The 25,855-nt window shown below is 43.0% G+C and overlaps 1 protein-coding gene across 2 annotated transcripts; it reads right to left on the bottom strand.

Moving 5' to 3' along the window:
• Positions 1-11,585: 11,585 nt before the first annotated feature.
• On the bottom strand, positions 11,586-18,051 carry RAB29 (RAB29, member RAS oncogene family). Of its 2 annotated transcripts, XM_004425111.3 has the most exons (5): positions 17,417-18,051; positions 15,522-15,593; positions 14,645-14,826; positions 13,980-14,101; positions 11,586-13,689 (listed from the first exon to the last, which is right to left on the bottom strand). In XM_004425111.3, the coding sequence occupies exons 1-5, from the start codon at positions 17,538-17,540 to the stop codon at positions 13,578-13,580; spliced, it is 612 nt and encodes a 203-aa protein (XP_004425168.1). In that variant the 5' UTR covers positions 17,541-18,051; the 3' UTR covers positions 11,586-13,577. The 2 variants fall into 2 exon arrangements, with proteins under 2 accessions (XP_004425168.1, XP_087293344.1); XM_087437218.1 differs by lacking the exons at positions 15,522-15,593; positions 17,417-18,051 and adding an exon at positions 14,908-15,024.
• Between the last annotated feature and the right edge of the window lie 7,804 nt (positions 18,052-25,855).

The following is a 25,855-nucleotide window of genomic DNA, read 5'->3' on the forward strand; positions in this document are numbered from 1 at the left end:
CCACCCCCCCCAACTTCGGCCGATGAGGCCGCTGCCGCCGAGCCCCGAGCTGCCGGCTTCTCAAACTCCGCCGCTCCTTCGTTCAGGGCCCCTTAATCAGACGAGCCCCCCGCTCCCCCGTCTCTTCAAAATGGATGAATCAAACCAGCCGAAAATGCGCCAAAGCCGCGGTGCAACCAAACACACTAGGGCCTGTGGGCCCCGCCCCAACACGCCGGGTCATTGGCGGCTTCTGCCAGATGCGCCGAGCTCGTTAGTCCGTTTGAATCATCACGTTTCCCAGGCCCCGCCCTGCTCTCCCATAGGCCCCGCCTCCTCCGTGGGGCCCTATTAGTCAAGATGCTCTGAGAGCGCACGGCCGCAAAACAAAAATGGTCGCTGCTCGGCCCGCCCCCTGCTTTCCACTCCAGAGTTGCAGATTCGTCATGGGTCACATTTTGGAACGACTAGAAAAAAAGATTTATATAGAGTTCAGTGTCATTTAGTGTTAGTTTAATGATGTTTTATTTCGCCTGCCTTGATCATCTAGAAACTCCACCAATAGCAAAACCTGTGGGATAGGCAGCTGATTCGTCACTAGGGGGCTGCTGCAGAATTGGAGGGAAATTCCATAGGTTCAAAAAATTTGGCCTTAAACCTACAAACCCCTTACCCTGGCTTCAGCATTAGCCCTCAGGAGCCCTACTGCTGCTGGAGCAGAGAGGCAGGATCATAATCAAGGAACAACTTTACTCCCCCATTCTGGACCTTGAGATTCACTTCAGGGTCGTTCAAGTCCCAGTCTCAGACATTACTTTGGGGGCCTAAGGATTAGGAGCATGAGCTCTGGGGCCACGTGGTGTTTCAGTTTGAACCTCAGGTCCAACACTTCACAGTTGTATCACTTTACCTCTCTGTGCCTCAGTTTTCTCCTGTGTAAAATGGAGAACAATAGTACTTACCTCATTGGGTTATTCGGATTAAATAAGTTGATATATGAAAAGCCTTTAAGACGGTCTCTGGCACACAGGAAGCACTATGTAAGTATTTGTTAAATTCAATTTTTAAAAGATGCCCTGATCTCTAGTACAGGTGGGTGGGGCTGGCTCAAAACTCAAGTAAAATAACTTAGGGTTTCTCAGATCATTTTATTTAAACCCATGAACATTTGTGGGATGCCTAAAACTCTCAAAGGCAGAGCTCACATCTCTATGAGAACGGCTAAGGTTCACCCCACCATTGTAAAATAGACTTCAATCTCTGCCACAGGCAGCCTGTTACTAACCAACTGACGATTCGCTCCATAAACATACAAACAACCCCACCACTGTCTGCCTTCAGAAAGTCTCCAGTTGTAAAATCTGGCTTCTCTAAGGGAAGAGAATAGTGCAGTCCACCAGTGAAGCATTAAACAAGTTACCTTCTGCCTCTTCCATGTCACTCCCCCTTTCTCCCCTGCACTTTTTTTCTTTTATTTTTGTAGTAAAAAAATGCATAAGATAAAATTCACCACTTTAACCATTTTTAAGTGTATAGTTCGGTGGTATTTGATACATTCACATTGTTGTGCAACCATCACCACCATCCATTTCTAGAACTTTGTCATCTTCCCCAACTGAAACTCTGTACACGTTAAACACTAATTTCCCATTCCCTCTCTCTCTCCAGCCTCTGGCACCCACCATTCTACTTTACGTTTTTACAAATTTGACTACTCTAGGAACTTCATATAAGTAGAATCATACAGTGTTTGTCCTTTTGTGATTGGCTTATTTCACTTAGCATAATGTCTTCTAGATTCATTCATGTTGTAGCAGATATCAAAATTTTCTACCTTTTAAAGGCTGAATAATATTTCATTGTATGTATACACCATATTTTGTTAACTCATCCAACTGTCAGTGGACACTTGGGTTGCTTCCGCATTTTGGCTATTGTGAATAATGCTGCTACGAACATGGGTGTACAAATATCTCTTCAAGCCCCTGCTTTCAGTACTTTGCGGTGTATACCCAGAAGTGGAATTACTAGATCATATGGTAATTCTATTTTTAATTTTTTGAGGACTCTCCATACTATTTTCCACAGCAGCTGCACCATTTTACATTCCTACCAACAGTGCACAAGGGTTCCAGTTTCTCCACATCCTTGCCAAACTTATTTTAGTTTTTTGATAGTAGCCATCTTAATGGGTGTCTGAATATGTTTTGTTTGTTTTTTTGGTGAGGAAGATTAGCTCTGAGCTAACATCTGTTGCTAATCCTCCTCTTTTTGCTGAGGAAGACTGGTATTGAGCTAACACTTGTGCCCATCTTCCTCTTTTATGTGGGATGCCTGCCACAGCATGGCTTGACAAGTGGTGTGCAGGTCCACACCCGGGATCCGAACCTGCAAACCCCGGGCCACCAAAGCGGAGTGTGTGGAGCATGCGAACCCAACCACTACACTACTGGGCCAGGCCCCCCCTGAATATGTTCTCACTAAGTGTATTGTCATTCATATTATTGTCAAAATACCATTGCGGAGACTGGGGTGCTGCAGTGACCATGGATGACTCTGTTGGAGGCTGTCTTATTAGGGCAGATTGATATCATTTTACCGAATACCATTATTTGGTATTGTGATATGAGGCAGAGGAATTCTCATTGTTCATTTATTAGGGAATGAAAGGAACTGAACATAGTCAACGTGTCCAGGCAGGTGTCTGGGAAACGTGTCCAGGAAAGTTCAGAATAGGTCTTACAGGCCTTGGCCTTATAGTTTAGTTTAAGGCCGATATACAGATGGCCGCTGAATGAAGGCCTTTCTTCTTCCAAGGTGAGGATCATACCCTGCCTCTCTCCTCACCTCAGCTTCAGCTAACATCTTCCTTCCACTTGCTTGTTTATTCACTCAGTATTTCAACAAACACTGTCTCTTAGGAAGGAAGGAACTTAGTCTTGAACTTCTAGTTTGCTTTTCAGTGGACAAATACAGAATTATGCCTTCAAGAGCCCTAGCACTGTCTCCCTGGCTGCCAAGACAACCTGGAATGCAGCCTCCAAGGTAGTCCCCTCTAGCCCATCCCCAGACTGTCTGCCCTGGGCACCTGTCTCAACCACAGCCAGTTTGTTGGAAACTGAAGAAAAACACTGATCATATGATAGGTTAGATTTCAGAAGCACCGTCGGATAACCCTGAAGGGACAATATACGTAATAAAACTATGGAAAACGATGAAAACAAAAAAGGCTCAGGATATAGAAAAGAGAGATAGTCCTTCTCCCTGGAAATGAGGTTTAATGGCCTTTTAAACCCAATGCTTCATTTCCTCTATGATTTAAGTTATATTTTGAGAAGTAGCCTTTTCCTTCTCCCCTGCCTTTGTTCAAGACAATAAGAAGTGGCAGTGCTGAGGTGGCAGGACTGATGACTTAAATATTTCTAATAAAGACCCATTTCCTTCAAGGCTATGCTGTAGTAGCTGGGAGCTTTATAAAAATTGTTGAGTACTTTGTGCTGGGCACTTCTAGTTCTGTGACCTCATGAAAGTCAGCCAACCAGGTCTAAAGACACACACTGCTTCTACAGACCACAGGGGCAGAGACAGGTACCTGTCTTTAAAGACCCTGCTAGGAAGTTCAAGAAAGCTAATCCCAGGCTTTTCTTTTCTTTTTTTTCACTTCCACCACACTCATAAGAAAGCATGGGACAGGCTGGCCTGCTGGCTTAGCGGTTAAGTGTGCGCGCTCCGCTGCTGGCGGCCCGGGGTTCGGATCCTGGGCGTGCACCGACGCACCGCTTCTCCCGCCATGCTGAGGCCACGTCCCACATACAGCAACTAGAAGGATGTGCAACTGTGACATACAACTATCTACTGGGGCTTTGGGGAGAAAAAGGGAAAAAAAAAAAAAGGAGAGGGAGGAGGATTGGCAATAGATGTTAGCTCAGGGCCGCTCTTCCTCGGCAAAAAGAGGAGGATTGGCATGGATGTTAGCTCAGGGCTGACCTTCCTCACAAAAAAATAAATAAATAAAAGGGCCGGCCCTGTGGCTTAGCGGTTAAGTGCGCGCGCTCCGCTGCTGGCGACCCAGGTTTGGATCCCCGGCGTGCACCGATGCGCCGCTTCTCCGGCCATGCTGTGGCCGAGTCCCACATACAGCAACTAGAAGGATGTGCAGCTATGACATACAACTATCCACTGGGGCTTTGGGGGGAAAAAAAATAAATTAATTAAAAGAAAAAAAAAGAAAGCATGGGACAGAAGAGCTGTATGTCTGGTTAGTCTTTCTGCAACCCCAGAGGCTGAGTAGCCTGCTTGCAGATAGGTTCATGGTTAAGGAGGATGCTCCCTTGCCCTTAGGTCACAGCCAGAAAAACGCTGGGCCAAAGTCAACTTAAACTTTTAAATTCATTTTCTCAAGTGTATATTTCGTCTGCTCCAGACTTCCATCTTCCTCTCTACTTTTAAGAATATTAAGAGCTAAGTTTAGGTGGATTTCTGTTACCAAAACAAAAAAGACGTACAATTTGACATTCAGTTTGAATTGAAGAAAAAAACCCCAAAAAGACTAACACTTGCTGTTTTGCTCGACACCAATAAAATCCATAGAAATCTTGCCCTTGTAACATTGAAAGAGACACAGCCTTATCCATCTAAACCACTGACAAATATTGTAAAGTGAACATTGCTGAAAGAGGAGGCGCCAAGGTACAACCAGAAGAGCACTGAACTTGTAACCAAGAATATCCGCCTTTGGGCACAGTGATGTGCTACCTATGTGACCTGGAGCAACTTTCAAACTCCTGCGTCTCAGATCCTTCATCTGTAAAATGGGCATGATTATATTGGTCCTTAACTACATCACAAGGTTGGCATAACAACAAGAAAATAACGGGCTCACATGTGAAAGTAGGTGTACACTGTGAAGCACTGTGGGAGGTAGAATGAGATTACACTGGCTTCACTGAAGGAAAAACCCAAAAATGCAACAGCAAAACAATCTTTGAGCCCTGGGAACAGAGTTAAGAAAGACTGCCCACAGCTTACGGATGGAGAAAAGGTGACAGTGAGAAGTGGTGACAGTTATGTTTCAGTACTGTGAATGTTCAAGGTGTTGTCACTCTTTCTCCATAATCTCCTAACCATTCCTAGGAGAACTGATCTATTCCAACCATGACCAGTATGCGCATGATTCCACCAACTACTGCCAGCCTCTCCGCCTCTCTCTGAGTTCCAGCCCAGTATCCCCACTGCCTAACAGACATTTCCACTTGGATGCCCACAAGCTCAATTAATCTGTGCCAAAAAAATCATCTCCCCTACGTACCTTCTTTTCCTGCCTCCCCTGTTTCTGTCAGCAGTATCTTCTTAACCACCTGAGTTCAAATCCATGGTGCAACCAGCTCCACCCCCGCACCTCACTGTTAAGTCTTCAATGTGGAAACCTCTTGATTCTTTCTCCATTGCATTTCTCAAATTCATTTTTCACTTGCCATTTCCATTGTCATCACTCATACTTTAACTACTGTAACAGCTTTTCTTCTCTCCCTTTTTTTGTCATCTATGGTAGACACAACAGACAATACTACCTTCCTAAAGCACGACGCTCTTGTCACTCTTACACTCACATTTTCAATATGTCCATACAGTGTCCACAATAAAGTCTAGATGCTTTATACTAGCATTTAAGCTACTACAAGAGAGATTTCTCAAGCACAAGTCTAATATTACTCTGCTTAAAATCTCTCTATGAACTGGGGAAAATATTTGCAATATTATGACAAAAGGTTAATATCCTTAATATACAAAGAGCTTTCACAAAATCACTATGAAAAAGACAACAAAATAATAACAGCATAGGATACAAATAGGTGAGTAACAGAAGAAATAAAAACGACAAATATATTTAAAAATATGCTCACTCATGACAAAAGAAAAAATAATTTAAAAATTTTTCACTTCTCAGATTGGTAAAGGTTGAAAACAGTTTTGTTAAGGATATGAGTAAACTAGCCCCTCAGACCCTATTGGTGGGAGCATATCTTGGTACAAACATTTTGGAGGGAAGTTTGACACTAGATTTAAACTTAAAGTGTGTATACTCTTTGACTCACTTCTAGGAGTTCCCAAAGTTTTCACGTAAGTTTATAAATATATAAAGATATTAGTTTGTGGAACTATTTCTAAGAGAGGAAAAAGAAATAACCTAAACATCCATTAATAGATAACTGGTTACATAAATTATAATACAGCCATACAATCCTTCGCAGCAATTAAAAGGAATGAGGTAGAACTATATGTTCTTACATGGAGAGATACCCAAGATACATTAAAAAGAAAAAAGCAAGTTGCAGGAAGCCATATATGAGACTTTTTTTTTAAAAGAGAGGGGAATGTATAGCTGGGACTGTGTATGTAGAGAAAAATCTGGAAGAATATTCAAACTCGTAATCCAGTTATCTTTCAGAGGTGAAATTACAGAAGAATTCTATCTCCTTCTAAAAAATGTCTGCATTATTTGAATTAAAAAAAATGTTTATTCTTGGGGCCAGCCCAGTGGCGTAGTGGTTAAGTTCACGCACTCTGCTTTGGCGGCCTGGAGTTTGCAGGTTTGAATCCCGGGTGTGGACCCGATGCACTGCTCGTCAAGCGTGCTGTGGCGGTGTCCCACATACAAAATGGAGGATGATGGGCACGGATGTTAGCTCAGGGCCAATCTTCCTCAGCAAACAGAGGAAGATTGGCAATAGATGTCAGCTCAGGGCCAATTGTCCTCACCAAAAAAAAAAAAAAAAAAGAATGAAAGAAAAAAAAAAAAGTTTATTCTAGACCTTCCTACCAGCTAGGTGTATGACCCTGGGCCAGTTCTTTAACTCCACTACTTCTCAGTCTTCCTGTCTGCGGTAGGCACAATAACGACCCCCCAAAGTGTCCATGACCTAATCTCTGGAACCTGTGAATATGCAAGGCGGAATTACGGTCGATAATTAAGGTCGCTGATCTTGATGTGGGGAAATTAACCTGGGTTATCTGGGTGGGACCAATGCAACACAAGGGTCGTTAAAAGTGGAAAAGGGAGGCAGAAAAGGTCAGAGTGATGAGATGTGAGCAAGACTTGACCAGCCATTGCTGGCTTTGAAGACGGAGGAAGGGGCCCATGAGCCAAGAAATGTGGGCAGCCACTAGAAGCTAGAAAAGGAAAGAAAATGATTCTACCCTATAACCTGTGGAAAGGAATGCAGCCCTGCCAATACCTTAATTTTAGCCCAGTTAGACCCATTTTGAACTTCTGATCTCCAGAAGCATAAAATAATAAACTTCTGTTGTTTTAAGCCACGTAAAAAAATTAATGTTTCCGTATCTTTCAGTAAGAAAAAAGCTTTTTAAAATTAAGCCCTTTAATAGTGCTCCACCACAAGATGAAGTTCGAATGCTCCAGCATGGCATACAGAGCTCTCCGTGATTTGACCCCACGTCCAACCTCATTTTCTCACAGTCCCTTCCTCCACCCGCTGCCAGCTCCAGCCATAATGAACATCCTGTTTTTTGAGCAAGCTTTGCGGTTTACTGCATGCTGCCTTTATTCACTTTATTCTGTGTAAAATGCATTTCCTCCTGTAGTCTTTCAGTTGGCAACTCTTATCCAGTTTGAGTGCCTTCTCTTCCATGCAGCTTTTCCTGACCTCCCTCCTTGTCCTCCATCACTGGAAGAAGCAGACTCAACACTCCCTGCAGCAAGACGCAGTTCTTTTACACGTCCAGCTCCCTTTTGGACTGGCGTTCCTGGACAGGAACCTTCTCTTCCCCAGGCCTTCAGTCTATGCATCTAATAAAGTACCTGGCACAGGGTTTTTATGCCACTATTGGTTAAATTAATTAATGACCTATAAAATCTGTCAACAGTCTTTCTAACCTTATTTCCCACTGCTCTACAACACGAGCCCTTTGGTCTACTGGCTACTTCCCAAACCTTCATAAGAATGCTCAACTTCCTTTCTCCCAAACCTGAAATCCTATCCCACTTCTTTCTCAATTTGTATCCATCTCAAATCCTACTTCCTTTTAAGAAATCTTCCTTGACTTCCTTCTCCTTTGAACTTCTATGGCATAAATCTTCATATCCCCAACTCCTACTGTACTACTGGATACATAAAAGGTATGTAATCGAAAATGGTTTAAGTGTGAACACAATGTGAAAAAAAATCTTTGCATTAAACAAATGGACTGAAAACAAATTTATCAAAATGTAAATAGAGGTTTTGTTTGGGTTGTGGGGCTATGGGTGGTTTGGATTTTTCTTCTTTTCTCCATTTTCCTTAATAAGTAGATTTAAAATTTTTCATTCTAAAAGTATTAGGAAACCTGTATACCCATTTAATAAATTACTCATTTCCACCATCCTGAAAATTTGTTATATGGAAAAACTTCAAGGATGCCACCACCAAAACACACACATACAAAATGGGAGGCAGTGTACTGTAGTCAAGAGCCCAGGTCCCGGAGTCACACTGCTTAAGGTTAAAAATCAGTTTGCTATTTGCTAGCTGTCTAACCTTGAGCAAAGTCTTAATTTTTTGTGCCTGTTTCCATATATATATATATAAATATACACACACACATTATATATATATATATATATAAATATAAAATAGGGTCATTGTAAAAATAAAAATAATCCGTGTGAAGTGCTTAGAAGAATACTTGGCTTGTAGAAACACTCAGATGTTAGCTACTGGCAGCAACAGTTGAAAATAGAATGGCTGTTAAAATCCTTGTACTTGCAAACAAGAAAGCTGATATTTAAAAATAAATGACAGTCACTGCATTTGGGTGACATATCTTAGTAAGTGGAACTTCTCAACTAAACCTCTTAGGATATATCTGCATTGTATGCTATTCAAACTGCACTTAATTTGGCCCCAAATTTAATTACACGCATATCTCTTATTCTGTATGTCGACAGGGTCTCAAAATCTAACACTAACCAAGAGTTTCAAACCCAAAAGGGGTCAGTTCTGTTTCTCTAAATGCTTCTTTTCTAAAATAGGTTTTTCAGGTCAAATGTTTCCCAGAAACCTAAATGACAGAATGGAGACGGGGAATTAGAAGCCTTGCAGTTATGTCTTGGCTTTATTACAAATTCAACCGGCTGCCTTTCAGTTAGTCAAATTTTGAGACATTGCTTCCCTCAAACATAAGATGGGAAGAAGTATTTTCTTTCTTATTTCCAAGACAGTGTAAGAAGCATACACAACTCACAGATCTGAGCGAAGTTTATACCAAATCAGGTATTGGTAGCCAGTGCTACTGGGCTGCCTTTCTCATATCACGATAAATCATAAAATGCCAACCTTAGCTCCTTCCTCTTCCTATCTGCTTTCTCCTCTTTATTCCCCTTAACATGTAGTTAGTTCCTAAGCAGATGGGCTTTGAGTGTGAATCGGATTAAATTTGCGTGTGAAGAAAAGGTATCAAAAGAGTACCATCACACAGTAAAGTACTGTTAAGTGCAAGTGATGGTTGATTTTGTGTGTCAACTTGACTGGGCCATCGGGTGCCCAGATATTTGGTCAAACATTATTCTGGGTGTTTCTGTGAGGGTGTTTCTGGATGAGATTAACACTGAAATTGGTAGACTGAGTAAAGCAGATTGCCTCCCTAATGTGTTTGGGCCTCAACCAATCAGTTGAAGGCCTAAATAAAACAAAACGTTGACCTTCTCCTGAGTAACAGAGAATTTCCCTGCCTGATGGCCTTTGAACTGGAATATCAGCTCTTCCAGCCTGCTAGCCTTGGGACTTGAACTGGGACATCAGCTCTGCAGATTTTGGACTTGCCAGCCTCCATAACTACATGAGCCAATTCCTTATAATAAATCCCTTTACATATACACACATCCTATTAGTTCTGTTTCCCTGGAGAACCCTAATACAGAGCAATACCATTATTATATGGAAACTTTGCAGATAAAACTTGCAAGAATTCAGATTATGCTTGAAAGCCAAAGAGAAGGCAGGGTTTTTCTAACAACAAAGGTCACATGTAGATATAGTCTCAAGTCTCTGGTGTTTATGGCTGAATCAAAACTACATGTAGAGTTTTTTCCAACATATGTCATTTTCCAATGGCTTCCTACCTATTGCCACTTGCAGCTTTGGGGATTATTTCGCTTTGATAAATGAGTCACTTCACACAGCTGAGGACTTTTCCTATCTATAGTGAACCAAGAGGGGTGGAGGGGAAAGGGGCACTGAGGTTTGTTTCCCTGGGCAATCTGGTCACTGGATTTCATAAAATACCATGGAGATTTTTACATCTTCTAACCACGGCCTTAGATCAAGTCAAAAGCAGGCCACTGCCTACAAAAGGACAACGACAGGCAGGAAAGGCCTCATGTCAGCTGGGACAGTGTCCTGTGGACAGAAGATGGACCACCTAAAGAAAAGAGTTAAATCTGGAGATAATAGGAAAAAATGCAGAACCCCTAGCATACTTTAGCAATAGCTAGGGAAAGCGAATTAGGAAAATCACCTTGGAGTAATTTTGGCTCATTAGTAGTAACAAAAGAGCAAACCATCACTTACTGCTGAGGGGCCTTCCCTGACCTGTGGTCTCTTTTTCCCTGCTTGTTTGGTCACTCAGCTATTCTGTTCAAAGTAGAAAGCCAAGGCAGTCACAATCCCACAGCTCTGTTTTTAGCCCTTCCTTGGGTCTCATAGAACACTCTGCAGGGAATGCTTATGTTTTCTTTTTGGCCATAGACCAGCTGAGTGGTTGCAGGGGCATTTTGTCTCAAATACAGAAACTTCTCTAGGAAAGGGCTACAACAATATCCATGTTCCAAACAATTTCACCTAAGAGGTAGCATACAAATGATAGGATATAATTATTTTTAGTATAATCACATTTCTAATCATGTAAATATTTTCTTTTTCCTTGTCTTAATTGCTTTCTCTTTTCTTTATGGATAGGAACACGGAGAGGAATTAGTTATATTTCAATTTCTTCTTTAATTAGTTTCAGGCCTATAATGTTCACCAATCAGGAGAGAAAATCCAGAAGGGCTGGCAGGCCAGTGTCTAGCAATGCTTGAAAAGGCAGGTACATCCTGAGTCAGCATATGGGAAAAGAAAGCATGTTCAGTTTTTTTAAATGGTCACATTTCCAAGCAGTATTTGGGATGTTACATCAAGTACTGAATTGGTATTAGACAATTAGTACTAGTAAATTAACGATTTAATATAAATTAAATTATAAATATAAATAGAATAACATTTACCTTCATTTTGTAGGTATTTAAAGTAGTCTCCAGGGGTGGGCCCCATGGCATAGTGGTTAAGTGTGCGCGCTCCGCTGCTGGCGGCCCGGGTTCGGATCCCGGGCGCGCCCAGATGCACTGCTTGTCAAGCCATGCTGTGGCGGCGTACCACATAAAGTGGAGGAAGATCGGCACAGATGTTAGCTCAGGGCCAGTCTTCCTCAGCAAAAAGAGGAGGATTAGCATGGATGTTAGCTCAGGGCTGATCTTCCTCACAAAAAAAAAAAAGTAGTCTCCATTTCTGCAATACTCTTGAACTATCAGTATAAAACAATAATTTAACAAATTCACATTAAAGGCCAATAACTAACATGAATGTCAAGATTTATTTCCCATTTATTTGTGATTTTGCAGGGGTTCAAACCAGTGAATAAAAATCAATTTTCACATAAAAGAATTTGTTACTCCACTATTATCTTCAGAATCATTCTGATAAAAATGATTACCCTACCTGAAAAGGGTAATACAAAAGAGAACTTCAAGGTCTCAAAAGACTATGCAAAGATTATAATAATTGGCATTAGAAACAAATAAACCACTGAAGGATTGGCTCCCTTTTTCTCGTTGATACTTGGCCTCTGTTCTCTCTTAGGACAGTGGTTTTCAAAGCCTGTTGTGTATCAGCATCACCTGGAGAGCTAACAGAGCCTACAGAAGCCCACCTTTCGGGCTATTTCTATTTAAATAGAAAAAGCCTGGGTCTCTGCATCTTTACCAAGTTCTCCAGCAAAGGTTTCCAAACCAGGCTGATCAGAATCACCTGAGAAGCTTTAAAAAACAGCAACAACCACAAATTCCCAGGCTTCATCCCTGGAAATTTTGATTTAGTAGGTTTGAGGTTGCGACCAAGAATCTAAATTTATTTTTTTTTATTTTTTTTATTTTTCCCCCAAAGCCCCAGTAGATAGTTGTATGTTACAGCTGCACATCCTTCTAGTTGCTGTATATGGGACGCGGCCTCAGCATGGCCGGAGAAGCGGTGCGTCGGTGCGCGCCCGGGATCCGAACCCGGGTCGCCAGTGGCGGAGCGCGCGCACTTAACCACTAAGCCATGGGGCCGGCCCAACGACCCAGAATCTAAAAATGTTTTATTTTTTAACAAACTTCCCAGGTGGTTCTGATCAGTCAGATTTCAGAACCCTGATTTAGGACACTTACTTAGAAAAGTCTCTCTCAAAGAACTCTAGATCTCTGAGTTCACTAAGAATATTCCTAACTTTGAGTAGGTTATAAATCACCATCCTGTGAGAATTAAAATTAAACTGTCTAGAAATGATTCAACACTAAAAACCCTACCTGATCTAGCACTTAAATTACCTAATGATTTTCTGTCTATCCCCTCTCCATCCCCAGGCACAGGTCTGTACATAATACTGGTTTCCCATTGCTGTTAAGTGCTAGCCACCCAAAGTGCTCATAAGCAAGTTGCCTCACGGGATTTTGTTCTGTTAACCTCTCCCTCTTCTTCCACTCAGACTCCCAGAGCTGTGAGGAACAGACCTATTTCATGGCACCACAGCCAACCGATGTCCCTTGCAGCATTATGCATCAAGACATCAACCCAGAAACTTGCAAACGCCACCCCCACCCCACTGGTAGGGAGACACTAGAAAACCCTAATGTGAGAATTTCTTTCTTTGGGGAAAGAAATGCTCTCATCACACAAGATAGATATTATTGACTATTCTTGAAGCCAAGACAAGAGAAAGCTAATTATGACTTTAGAAGCTTCAAAAATACAGTGACTTTTGGGTCACCTCCAGTAGTCCAAACCCAAAGATATCCAGCCTCCCTCCTTCTGCATCTCAGAATCAGATGTTTAAATTCAAAGTCCAAGACAGAAAGAATCTGAAAGCAATGACCTACAAGGAATTTGGGAAATGACCTTTGATCTCATTTTCCTTGCAATCTGAAATCATATCAGATTGAGATATCAACATACATCAAATGGAAAGATAAACTCAAAAGCAGGTGAGAATTACAATCCTTAAAACATAGATGCTGATTTCTAATCCTTCCCACAAAATCCCAGATCACAAATTGAGGGATGAGACCACGATCTTTCTTATACAGAAGGCACTAACTGGGCCATATGAGCCAGCAGCAAGTGAGAACCAACTTGCAGGAGATACAGAAATACACATGGGTCCCAGGTGTCCTTTCTTAGTGATGATGCCCTCCTCACTGAAGAGTCAGCAAGAGACAGTGCAAATGTACTTAATAGAATTGCTGGGTGGGCAACCAAAGGGAAGAGATGAAAGACCTCCTAGAACTGGGAGGGAAAACAAGCCAAACACTACTAGCAGCAGGCCCAGCTGGAGGAGGGCTTGGTTTTCAGGTTGATGTAGTCCCCTTGGGTGGACAAAGACATATCTTCTCTGGAATTGCTCATCATCTTCTCAATGAGGACTCTAAAAAACAAATAAAAAATAAGGCTGAGAAGGTATGGAGGAAAGGGAGAAATGGCAGACACTGTCTGTGTTATCAGCAGATGGCATTCAGTAAAGCCACAAGGTTTAAATGCCCCTTTGTCTCCAGTTATCTCAGGAGAGAAGACAGCATCCCTGACCTTCAGAAGCTGGCATTCTAGTGACTCAGTCTCTTCTTGTTTGCTCAGAAACAAGAAAAGAAGGTGCAAGGTGCGGCAGTGGAAGGTGGGTAAACCTACGTGCCTATCCCCAGAACAGCAGGAGATACTCACCTCATGGCCTCATTAATATTTTTGTTCTCCTTGACTGATGTTTCTGTCCAACCTGTGAAACCGTTCTCTTTACTGAACCGGTCAACCTGGTCTCGGCTCACTGCCCAAGGGGACAGATCACACTGGCAAAGAGAATAAATAAAAGGCAACCTCTTAAACTTCTGGGAACAGGAAAATGGCTCAGATACTTGCAGATTTAAAACATTTCCACCCATGATTAAGAACAGCAGCATCTAAAAATCCGCAGTCAAGGGGCTCACCCCGTGGCGTAGCAGTTAAGTGTACACGCTCCGCTGCTGGTGGCCTGGGTTCGGATCCCGGGCGTGCACCGATGCACCGCTTGGCAAGCCATGCTGTGGCCGCGTCCCATATAAAGTGGAGGAAGATGGGCAGGAATGTTAGCCCAGGGCCAATCTTCCTCAGCAAAAAGAAGAGGATTGGCATGGATGTTAGCTCAAGGCTGATCTTCCTCACACACACACAAAAAAATCTGCAGTCAACATTCTTCCCAAAGAAAGTCTCAACATCCCTTGAAAGGAGGTAGAGATGATTTTGCCAACTTGAGAAGGGAAAGTGGATGCCCAGAATCAGAGAGTGTTTTAGATATGGTTACTCTCTGAGCACAGACAGAGGCCAGGAGCCATTTTCCTAGACTGACCACATACCTTGTTGGCCAAGAGCAGGCAGGGCACAGGCTCTCCATTAGGCAATGTGAGCTTACTGTCCAGGTCCTGTTTCCATCTCTGGCTGTTGCTGAAGGTAGTGGCGTTGGTAACATCAAACATAATAACACAGGCAGAGGCATCCCGATAGTACAGTCGTGTCATAGAGGTGAAGCGCTCCTGCCCTGGGCAGAAAGGAGAGCGAGTTTTCAAGGTGATCCTGAGGACCAGTCTCAGAACCTTCTCTGACACCCTGCCCTTTCTACCTTTGTTGTGGGAGAGAGGGCAGTAAGGCATAGTGGTTGAGTCCAGATACTGCACCCCGATTGCCCGATTCCAAATCCCTGCTCTGTCAGTTACTATCCATATGACTTCGGACAAGTCAAGCTTTCAGTGCTTCAGATTTCTCATCTGGAAAGTGGGGATAAAAGCAGGAGCTTTTATCATAGAGTTGTTGTAAGGATTAATGAGTCAGTGAATCTAAAAGGTTTAGAAAAGTGCTTGGCACATAATAAGAGTTAGCTATTATTATGATTGGCTATTTTCTGGGGATCTTGTTTTTCACCAAGCTCAGCTGCAAACCTAGAAAAAAGCACGCTCCCCCTGCTGTGGGAGTATCCACCTATGGTCTGGTCAACCCATCACCTTGCAGCGGCTCCACCCACACAGAGACTGCTCTACATTTATTTAGGGCAAAACATCTACAGAAGACATCAACAAAAGCCCTACATCTATTCCGCTTGTGTATCCTCAGAGCAGCTCTATCATTTCAGCTCTAGAAAAAAAAAACTTCAGGTTTTGCTACCCCACTTTTTCTCTGAGAGCTTGCTGGTTAAACCAAAATTTCTTCCCTTGTTTCTATCCCATCTTCCCAGCCTACCTGCAATATCCCACAGCTGGAGCCGCACCATCTCTGAGTCAGACCACTGGAGAACTTTCAGAGCAAAATCCACTGAAAATACATGTATAATATACTTGAATGAAATTTACCTTTAAAAAAATCCACGAATAAATTCAGATCAAATATGCAGTTACAACCCTAGGGACACACTACTCCAAGCTCATTTATTTATTCATTCATTTATTTATTTTTAAGCCCTCAATGGACTGAGATAAGCCCACATTCATGTATTAAGTGTGGGACAGATCATTCATACTCACTCTCTGAAGGGGTCTCCAGCTTTCACTCTCGTCAAACCGATTTATTTGATACTACTTGTCTCCAAGACTGGGGACAGGAGGGTGGGAGTAATTATGAAAACAACTCCTAATCTCAGGTTAAACATTTTCTGGGAGATTTAGGGGGTTTTCTCAGGGAAGAAATGAGTAGAAGGGGGAAATGAGGTATACTGACTTTTGCATCGTCCACATTCAATTTCACTGTTGGTTTCTAATACAACACACCCTTGGGGGAATTCTACATCCTTCATAAGGCTGTAGGAATTCTCTCCGGCAGGAATGGGATTAAGTGAAAAGGTCCCAGAGGATTCTCAGGAAGAAGACACTGCATGGATGATGCTTAAGTGTGCTGGAATCTACCGCCGCATCTGCAGCCACTGAGACCCCATGAGTTAAGGTTGAACGAGTATGCCTGGGGAAATGAAAGCTAGGGGAAATTCAGAATAAACAGTAAAAAAAATTAGCCAGAGTTAACTGTATTCTTTACTAAAGGACAACTAGAGCAATTGCTAAAAATTAATTAGTGGGACACTTTTAAACCAAATCTATGAAAATAGGGACCCTCATATTATTTAGGAGTGCGGGGCAGAGTGGTCAGGAAACAGTCTTTGAAACTTTAAACCCTTAACTTTGCTGGATGTTCTTAAGGAAGATGTTTTAATTGCAATGTAAATACCTGTTAATTTTTTAAAACTTCCATAATGAACACCAGCACACATTTTCAAAATTTACATTAGTGCAAGTTTTTTTCTTTAAAAAAAAGTTCTTTTAACAGAGATAAATAAATGTTTGTTACTCTCCCCCATCACCAGATCTTCCCAGCTAACCTTCTAATTAAATAAAAGTCATTTCTACTTCTGAAAAAACAGTCGAGTCCAAAGGCCACAGTCGGAAAGAAATGCATTAACTTGGGATTCCCTTATTTTCTTCCCTCCCCAGTTTGAGAGGAAAAGGGGTGGGAGGAATATTTCACATTCTTTGAAGAATTCCTAGGTTGCCTTTATTTATACAATCACCGGACAAAAAACACGCAATCATCAGCCCTGGGAAGCATCTGATCGTCTACCCAAGGGACTCTCCCACGCAGGCATCCCCATAACAAAGCTAGGATCCTTGAGGCCAGGCTAAACACCTTTCTGTTCCTTCAACAGCTGCCTGAACTCCTGGGAGAGGCAGGACGACAGCCTCACGTGGCACCCAACCAGGCCCTCCCGGGGTCTCAGCTGCCTCTGCCAGTCGCAGTGATTTTCCGGGACCGCTTGGAAGGCTGCGCGAGGAGACTTGAGTTCACAGTGCCCCGCGAAACGCAGCAATTGCTCATTTTCTCATCCTCCCTTCCCATTTCTCATCTTCACACCTTCGCCCTCTGTCTTTCCAGGCAGTCAGGTCAGGCTGGGAAAACCTAACTGGAGAAACCCAAGAGAGCCATACCAATCAAACACCCCGCAATTACTCCCTCCAAGAGCCGGACACCTACTTCCTGACCTGAGGAAGGGCGCAAGGACATCAAACCTCCCGCTCCCCACCCCGCCTGGGTCCACAGCTCGAGTCCGCGGCCCGGGCCTCTGGCCTCCCCGCCCCCGCAGGCCGTCTCACCTCCCACCGTGGACTTGTAGTGTTTGCTGAAGCTGTCCTGGGAATATCGCTGCACCAGGGACGTCTTGCCCACCGCGGCGTCCCCCACCACCAGCACTTTGAACAGGTGATCGCGGCTGCCCATGGCTGGCGGGGTGGATGTTTTAGGGAGGCGGGAAGTGGGGGAGTCGCTAATTTTAACCCCTTAGGCTCCGGACCCCCTTCAAATTGAAGTTAGGCATTCCTGCCCACCGTCCGTTGGGGCTGCTCTGACGAGAAAGCAAAAAGGGAAACTTTGCACTCAACCTATACGCGCTTCCTCCCCGCGCGGCCGCAGCCTGGGTGGGGCGCAGGGCGCGAGCTCCGAGCCCGGGCTGTTCGCACCTTCTCCCCCGCCCGGCAGGGCTGCCAAGAAACAGGACCAGACACCTCGGTGCCTTACTCCCCGGGAGTTCCCCGGAACGGCTCCAGCGGGTGACTGGGCCCCGGCCAACTCATTTCACAGTTGGGCCAGAAGATGGGGGCCCTCCCCCATTTGGCACAAAACAAATTCAGGGGAAGGAGGGGCTCACACTCTGACTCCCTGGACCCTGTACCGCCCCACGCGGCGCGGTCCCTCTCGCCTTCCTCCGCACTGGTCACGTGCAGAGTGGCTTGAAGCACTACATTTGCCAGCTTACCTCGCTGGCAAAAGAACTAGCCGACTGCGGACACGCGCCTCGCCCACGAGGCCTTCTGGGAAACGTAGTTTCTGTACTATTTTTATTTTTAAAAAGCTACACAAAGTTTCAAGGCTTTCAAACTCCTTCAGCCGTTCCGAATCTTATTATTAAATAATTCTGGAATAGAAAAGATCGTTTGGAGGCGATTTGTTCGACATGATCTCACCTGCCTAAATCCATCCCAAATAGATTTCTCATTATCTTTAAAGGTTTTATGGAGCTAAGATGAAAAATTAGTCCGTAGATTGCATAAATTATTACACTAATGAAAACTGAAGCCTCATCCCTCATGCTCCAAGTGCTTCATCTCATGCTCCATCCCTCATTTCCTATTCCTTCAGTTAGATAGACAAACCCAGCATCTTGTGAACATGATGAAGGCTAGCTCTTCTATTTCCCATATGACCTAATATCTGTCAAGTTCAGGGACACTTGATCAAGAGACTGACCCTTAGGAAAGCCCATGCTATTAAATGTCACCTATTAACATTTGATAAGTAGCCACAGCAGTGAAGACAGAGAGAAAACAAGAGACAGTTCCTCATTCCCACGTCCACAATCCCTAGTCTTGCTACACTACTCATACATCATTTGAGCTGGAAGCTAATTGGAGTTCACTGGGAGTCCTCCTCCAGGTGTTGCTGCTGTTGCTCATGAATAATGATTAAACTTCAGTTTTGCAAATAATTTTAATTTTTAAGCCTGTAACTTTTCTGACCTGCTCGTCCTTTAGGTAGGAGTTAAGGAGACATGAGTTTCACAACAAGCAAAATAAGCTCCATTTTCTATGCTTTTCCCAGGAATAGAAGAAAAGCAGCAGGGCCATGGGAAAACAGCCCTGCCCAGGTCTCTGGATAGGGTGGCTACCACTTACATTCTGTGAGGAAAGAACATCAGCAAGGTTCACAACTTATTTAGCCCAAAATGTTTGTTCCCTGGGTACCAGAGGTCAGGCTAGGCTACTCATCTTTCAGGATGTCTCAGACCCCTTTCCAATGGTCTTTCCTCAGTTCCCATTGGCTTTGACATAGTTGACCACTCCTTGAAACTTATTTCTCTGGTGGCTTCTGTGACACTGTTCTTTCTTGTTCTCCTTCTAGCCCTATGATGATCACCTTTTTCTTTCATGATTTCCTTCCATCCCATCACCCCCTAAGGGAGTACATATTTCCTAAGACTTGATTCTTAGTCCCTGAGCTCATAGTTCTTTAAACTTTTTACCTTAGTGAATTGCCCTTGGCTTTGATAAATAAATGAAAAGCAATGGGATATATTGGAGTATAGGAGGAAGCCATTTGGTTTAAAACTAGTTCGGCCTGACCTTGTTTTTCCAAGATGGCCTGACATGGCCTGTTGAGCATGCGTTGTATATCTGCTTTAAACATTTACGATGTCCCAAAGACAAGAACGATGCCCTTAAAGATAGGGATGTAGCTGCCCTCCATTATCAGTATTTCCTTAAGGATAAGCACCTCTTCCTAGAAACTAAGGGTTAATTACCAACCTGCTGTGCTCGCCTTGTGACCACTGGCCTGCTGTGCCAGCTAAATGTCTTGTGACATTGGTAAAAGAGATATTCCTATCATATGTGATGTATGCTCTTTGTTCCAAGATGGTATATAACCATTCTGTATGCTCCACCTGGGGAAGGAAGTCCCCCAGGCTATAGTCCTCAGAACTGGCTCATAATAAACTCACCCCAAATTTTGATTTATAGATTGATTATGGATTATTTGCAATGACAGCTTCAAACATCTCTTTGTTCAGACTTTATTTATGTCTTTACCTGCAATCAATTACGTTCAACTGCCATAAAGGTAGCTTCACTTGAATGTCCTGCAGAGCCTCCCTCTCAATACATCACCACAAAAACAGCTCCTTTTCTCAGCTTCCCTATTTCTGTCACTGGCCTCATCATTTTTTCCCTCCACTCAGGCTTCAGACCTCAAGCATTTAAAAAAATATATTTATTTTATTGTGGAACACTTAACATGAGATCTACCATCTTAAATTTTAAAGTGTGTAATAAAATACAAAAAATTACAAATTTTTAAGTGTGCAATATAGGTTCAATGTTGTACAGCAGATCTCTAGAACTTATTCATCTTGCTTAACTGAAACTTATGCCCGTTGATTAGCAACTCCCAATTTTCCCTCCCCCTAGCTCTTGGCAACCACTATTCCACTCTTTGATTGTAAAAATATGACTATTTTAGATACCTCATATGAGTAGAATTATGCAGTAGTTGCCTTTCTGTGACCGAGTTATTTCACCTAGCATAATGTCCTTAAGGTTCATCTATCTTGTGGCTTATTGCAGAATTTACTTCTTTTTAAAGGGTGAATAATATTCCATTGTATACATATGCCACTTTTCTTTATCTATTCATCTGTCGATGGACATTTAGGTTGCTTCCATATCTTGGTTATTGTGAATAGTGCTGCAATGAACATGGGAATGCTAATATCTCTTTGAGATCCTGATTTCAAATCTTTTGGATAAATACCCAGAAGTGGGATTGCTGGATCATATGATAGTTTTATTTTTAATTTTTTGAGGAACCTCCATACTATTTTCCATAGTGGCTGCACCATTTTGCATTCTCACCAACAGTGTGCAAGAGTTCCAATTTCTCCACATCCTCACCAACACTTGTCTTTTGGGTTTTTTGATATTAGCAATCCTGACAGGTGTGAACTGATATCTCATTGTAGTTTTGATTTGTACTTCCCTGGGGGTTAGTGACATTGAACATTTTTTCATATACCTGTTGGCCGTTTGTATGTCTTCTTTGGAGAAATGTCTATTCGAGTCCTTAGCCAATTTTTTAATCATGTTATTAGTGGTTTTTTATTTTGCTATTGCACACCTTGAGCAGTATTAACATTTCCATTTACACACATCCCTTTACAGCCTCCTCCCTTTTAAAAAGTCAGTCACCACATCCTCCTGATTCTTCCTTCAAAAACATTTCTCCCTCCATCGCTTCTGCTTCCTATCCAGTGCCACTTTCCTAGTTCAGGCTTTCATTGTCTCACACCTGCATAATCTTCAATAACCTGTTTATTGGTCTCTCTTGTTCTAGATTCTTTTATCTTCAATTCATCCTACACAACTGGCCAGGATGATTTCCCTAAAACATCATTATTTGTTCCTTCATTGTCTACCAAATATCCAAAAACTAGCCAGTCTCCCTGAGCTGGTGTCCAGAGCTTTCTATGCACTGGCCCCACCCTGCCCAACCCACTTTCTCTCACCTGATCTCAAATGGGAAGTTCCCCCCTCCAACAAGGGAAGTTCCTTATACTCTTTAAAAGCCCAATTGCAATTCTGACTTTGTATCTTTGCCCAGGGTGCTTCACTTATCAGAATACCCTTCAGGTTTCTTTTCACACACCGAAATCTTACCACACTTTAAGTTCTCAAACTTTAGTGGGCATAAGAATCACCTGGGGTACTTGTTAAATGTGGACATTCTGATTCTGTAGGGTTGGGGTTGGACTTAGGGGAATCTGCCTTTTTCTCAAGTACTAAGGTGATTCCTAGACCAGATTCCACTTTGAGAAATGCTGCTTAAGGCCTGACTTAAGTATCAGCTCGTTTATGAACACTTCCCTTATGATCGCAGCCCTTATTTATCACCTGTAGTGTTTACAATCTGTTTGACTTGTGGTCACTTAATCATGTGACCAATTTATAATTATTTAATTTACGAGCAACCAGCATGTTGCACAGTAAACAAGGACTTCAAATACAAAATTTTGGCTTTGGCCCTGGTTGTCTGTGAGAGGAATTACTCTAAGCTTCCCAAATCAGAAATGTGAGGAGTGAAGATTTGAGAGGGAAGATTAGCAAGTTGCTGGTGTCCCTGCAAGTCACAGAGTTTCAATCAAAGGAGTGACAATTCCTGGGGTGGGGGTGGGGGTGTACTTGTTCGATGGTAAGTTGCAGTTTCCCAGAGGGACAGTTACAAACAAGAGAGGGCAAGCACATTCAGAGTGCCAAACAACTGATTTGCATATACATACTTGGAACACAGTTTTTTGGAAGCTGGGGAAAGTGGTCAGCCTTGCTGTTACTATCACACTTCCTAGGGGTGTCTGCCTCATTCCTTTTTACTTCTTGCTTTTTATTTTAAAAAATTTCAAACCCACAGACAAGTTAAAAGAGGAGTACAAGGCATACCAGTATGTCCCTCAGCTAGGTTTTCAATTACTAACATTTGCCACATCTGCTTTGTGTCTTTGAGTGTGTGTTGAACTGTTTGTAAGCAGCACACACTTCATCCTTAAACACTTCAGCATATAGCTCCTAAGAATGAAATTCTCCTACAAAACCAAAATACCATTATCACACCTAAGAAAATTAACCTTAGCTCAATAATACCATAAACAGTTTACATTTACATTTATCTATAGCCCTCAAAATATTTTTTCTCATTTTTCCCCCTTCTCATCCAGAATACAATCAAACTTCATACATTGCATTTGATTGCTTTATTTTTTCAGTCTTTTTAAATGTAGAACTATGCTGTGTCCAATACAGGAGCCAGTAGCCATATGTGGTTATTTACATTTAAATTAATTAAAATTAAATAAAAATCAGTTCGTCAGTCACACTGGCCACATTTCAAGTGCTCAATTGCCACATGTGGGTAGTGGCTGCTATACTGGACTATTTTCATGATCACAGACAGTCCTATTGGATGGCATCAGTCTATAACAATCTTCTGCCTTTTTTTGCTTTTCATAACATTGACTTTCTTTTTAAAGAGTCCAGGACAGTTGTCTTATAGATACTCCCACATTCTGGATTGTCTGATTGTTTTCTCAAGATTAGATTCTGGATAAACGTTTTTGGTAAGAGCCCTAAATAGAGGATGTGGTGTACATCTTATTATGTCACTAATTTCAGGTGGCTGTTGGTGATGCCTACGGTATGAATTCAATAAATATTTATTAAAGAAGTGACCCAGCACCAGGCAATTTCCTTAGTGCTTGGGAGCTTGACTTCAAATAGAAGAGAAAGAGTTTAGATGATCTCCAGAGCCTCCAGCACTGTGTTAGGAACAGAGTGGAAAAATGCTTTGTAACCTGAAATGGAGACTGCAGTGACACAGCAAGTGGCCCAGCAGCACAAAGAGGGATGGACCCAGAGAAGGGTGAGGACAGGGGCCTACAGCTGTCCCTCAGCACCAAACTCCAGACTTATTTAAATAATCATAACTTTTTGGTGATTGCTTTGGGCACAGGAGTTTGGTGAGATGCATGTGACCCAGCTAAGCATTCAGCAGGAAGTCTCCACAGCAAGATGCCCTACGAAATCCTCTAGAGAGAGAGGCTGGCAGGCTCAAAGAGCAACTTGCCAATCATTCCTCTGCAGGCTTGTGCCCCAGAGTGTGGGGCTAGCTTTGAGCCTGCGAGTATCGAGGGAAGACATCAAACTCTAGTTTTTGCTGCTTTTGTTGCCACATTTGCCTCTGTGGATACCCTCCATTCCACCCCAAATAAGGACCAGGGAAAGAAGACAGGAAAGGCACGGAAGCTAGAGGGGAAATTTTGGTTTAAAGAACGGAGTGTGTGGTCCCACCTGTCAATGTGGCGCTAGGCAAGTCACGTCTGTAAGATGAAGGCGTTCCTTTCCAACAAAGGTGATTCTGGGGCCGGCCCTGTGGCTTAGCGGTTAAGTGCGTGCGCTCCGCTGCTGGCGGCCCGGGGTTCAGATCCCGGGCGTGCACCGACGCACCGCTTCTCTGGCCATGCTGAGGCCGCGTCCCACATACAGCAACTAGAAGGATGTGCAGCTATGACATACAACTATCCACTGGGGCTTTGGGGGAAAAATAAATAAATAAATAAAATCTTTAAAAAAAAAAAAAGGTGATTCTAATTTTCTATGTCCTTTTAACTCTGTAAGAGGTGAGGAAGGCAGAGATTATTGTACCTGTAGGCCATCCTTAGTTACCCACCAACAACCCCCGCCACTCCATCAGGAACTTGGAAATATCATTGTCTTTCTAGCCCTCTCAGACTTAAACTCTAAAATCAATGTGTGATGAGAAGTTCCCAGGCAGGAGACTAGACTGACCAAAGGTATAAACATGTCTAAGGAAGGAAGGCGTTGATCTGAAGGGAAGTTGGTCAGCCTTAGAGGCAAAGAAAGGAGACACTGAGGAGAACACTGGCAGAGACCAGAGTTTTAAGGGAATATGTGGCTTTCTGTCAGGTATCCCTATTGTGGAGACTCGTGCAACTAACAAGACCTGATGCCATTGTATTTTCGAGTTATAAAACTAATTTCTCTGTTAGGATTCCAGACTCTGTAGGTACCTTCAGATGACCCACATTCCTGTATAGCTTGCTTCTAGGGAGTGAATGTGCTGGTCAGGCGACATGTCTGTCGGGCCCACTGACCATCTGGTCTTATGCACAGGCCTCTGTGAGTTTGTGGGTCCAAGCCAGCCTCCCTGAGATGATTTCTGGATGGGATTGAGTTTCTGAGCCTCTGAGGATGAAGCTGGGCTCAGAGTTAGAGTACATTCACTCAACAGAGACCTATCTGTGATGCCACTGCTCCTCACTGCACAGCTTTGTCCAACTTCAGCTGCACCCACATCACCAGAGTAAAATCCAGGGTGAGTTCGGGTCTGTTAACTTCTTGATTCATTAATTCCTTCATATCATCCCAAACTCTATATTCTGATTATTTCTTTTCTCCCTTTGCTATCACCAATTCAATCAACATTAAATAATAATAATAAAATCTTCTGTTTATTGAATTGTCTGTGTGCCCAAGAGCCCCGTAAAGAAGGAATTATTGTCCCAATCTGTAGATGGGACAACTGGGGATCAAAAGAGGCTAATTACGGCCAGCAGCTGAGACAGCTGGGATTCAAACCTATGTCTGTCTACCTCTAAAGCTTGTGCTTAATTGTTATCATTTTAAAAATTAAGCTGTGTGAGGAGACTAGGGAGACTTCCTAGAAGAGTATAGCATCCTCAACATGTTTTCTAAGAGTTTCTTCATTCTGAAAGCGGCCATGAGGACTCTCACTTATTGAGGTCAAAAAAGAAGCATCTGCCGTGATTGGAGAGTGCAGCCTGGGCTTCAGGCCTGGTTGGAGGAGGAGGAGAATTCTAGTGATGCCCTGGGGACAATCCCCGAGGATTCTGGCTGCCAACTTTGACTCTGATACAGGAAAAAGAACCTAGATGCTAAAGCAAGAGATCTGGAACATAGCATAGGTGGGCACATGATGCATCCTTCTGTCCTCCAGAGCATGTGAGTCACGAGGGAGAAGGATCAGCAGCCTTGTTCTGTCCTCCAGAGCATGCGAAGTCAAGAGGGAGAAGGATCAGTGGCCGAGCTCCTGGCTTGGGAGTGGTTCCCTCCGAGAGCTTCAGGCAATGGTGACATCTTCCCTACCCCCCGACCCTGCCTTCCTGAACCTGTATCAAAGGAGGTTAGGTTTTGGCCTGGCAATCAGGAGATCTTAGTTAATATTCCATATTTGACAACTAGGGCAGGTCATTTATTCTGTTAAAGCTTTAGTTTCTTTTCCTGCGGATTTCTAAATCCTAAAACCCAAATACTTCATTTCTGAATAATTTGTGAAGTAGTCAACAACTCAGGTAACTTGAAAGTCACAGACGTGATGGTCTTTGGCAGAGTCCAGGACAGATCAACATGTGGGCGTCCCAGGCAGGCCACAGATTGGAGCTGCCTTATAGCAAGGTT

This window comes from Ceratotherium simum, chromosome 2 (assembly GCF_057802395.1).
Source record: "Ceratotherium simum simum isolate JZ-2026a chromosome 2, ASM5780239v1, whole genome shotgun sequence".
In the NCBI taxonomy this organism is placed as follows: Eukaryota; Metazoa; Chordata; class Mammalia; order Perissodactyla; family Rhinocerotidae; genus Ceratotherium; species Ceratotherium simum.

Coding starts and splice junctions, on each gene's coding strand:
- RAB29 (XM_004425111.3), bottom strand. CDS start 17,540: ATGGGCAGCCGCGATCACCTGTTCAAAGTGCTGGTGGTGGGGGACGCC. Junction 14,827..15,521: donor CCAGCTGTGGGATATTGCAG/GTAGGCTGGGAA, acceptor CTTTCTGCCCAG/GGCAGGAGCGCTTCACCTCT. Junction 13,690..13,979: donor AATATTAATGAGGCCATGAG/GTGAGTATCTCC, acceptor TTTGTTTTTTAG/AGTCCTCATTGAGAAGATGA.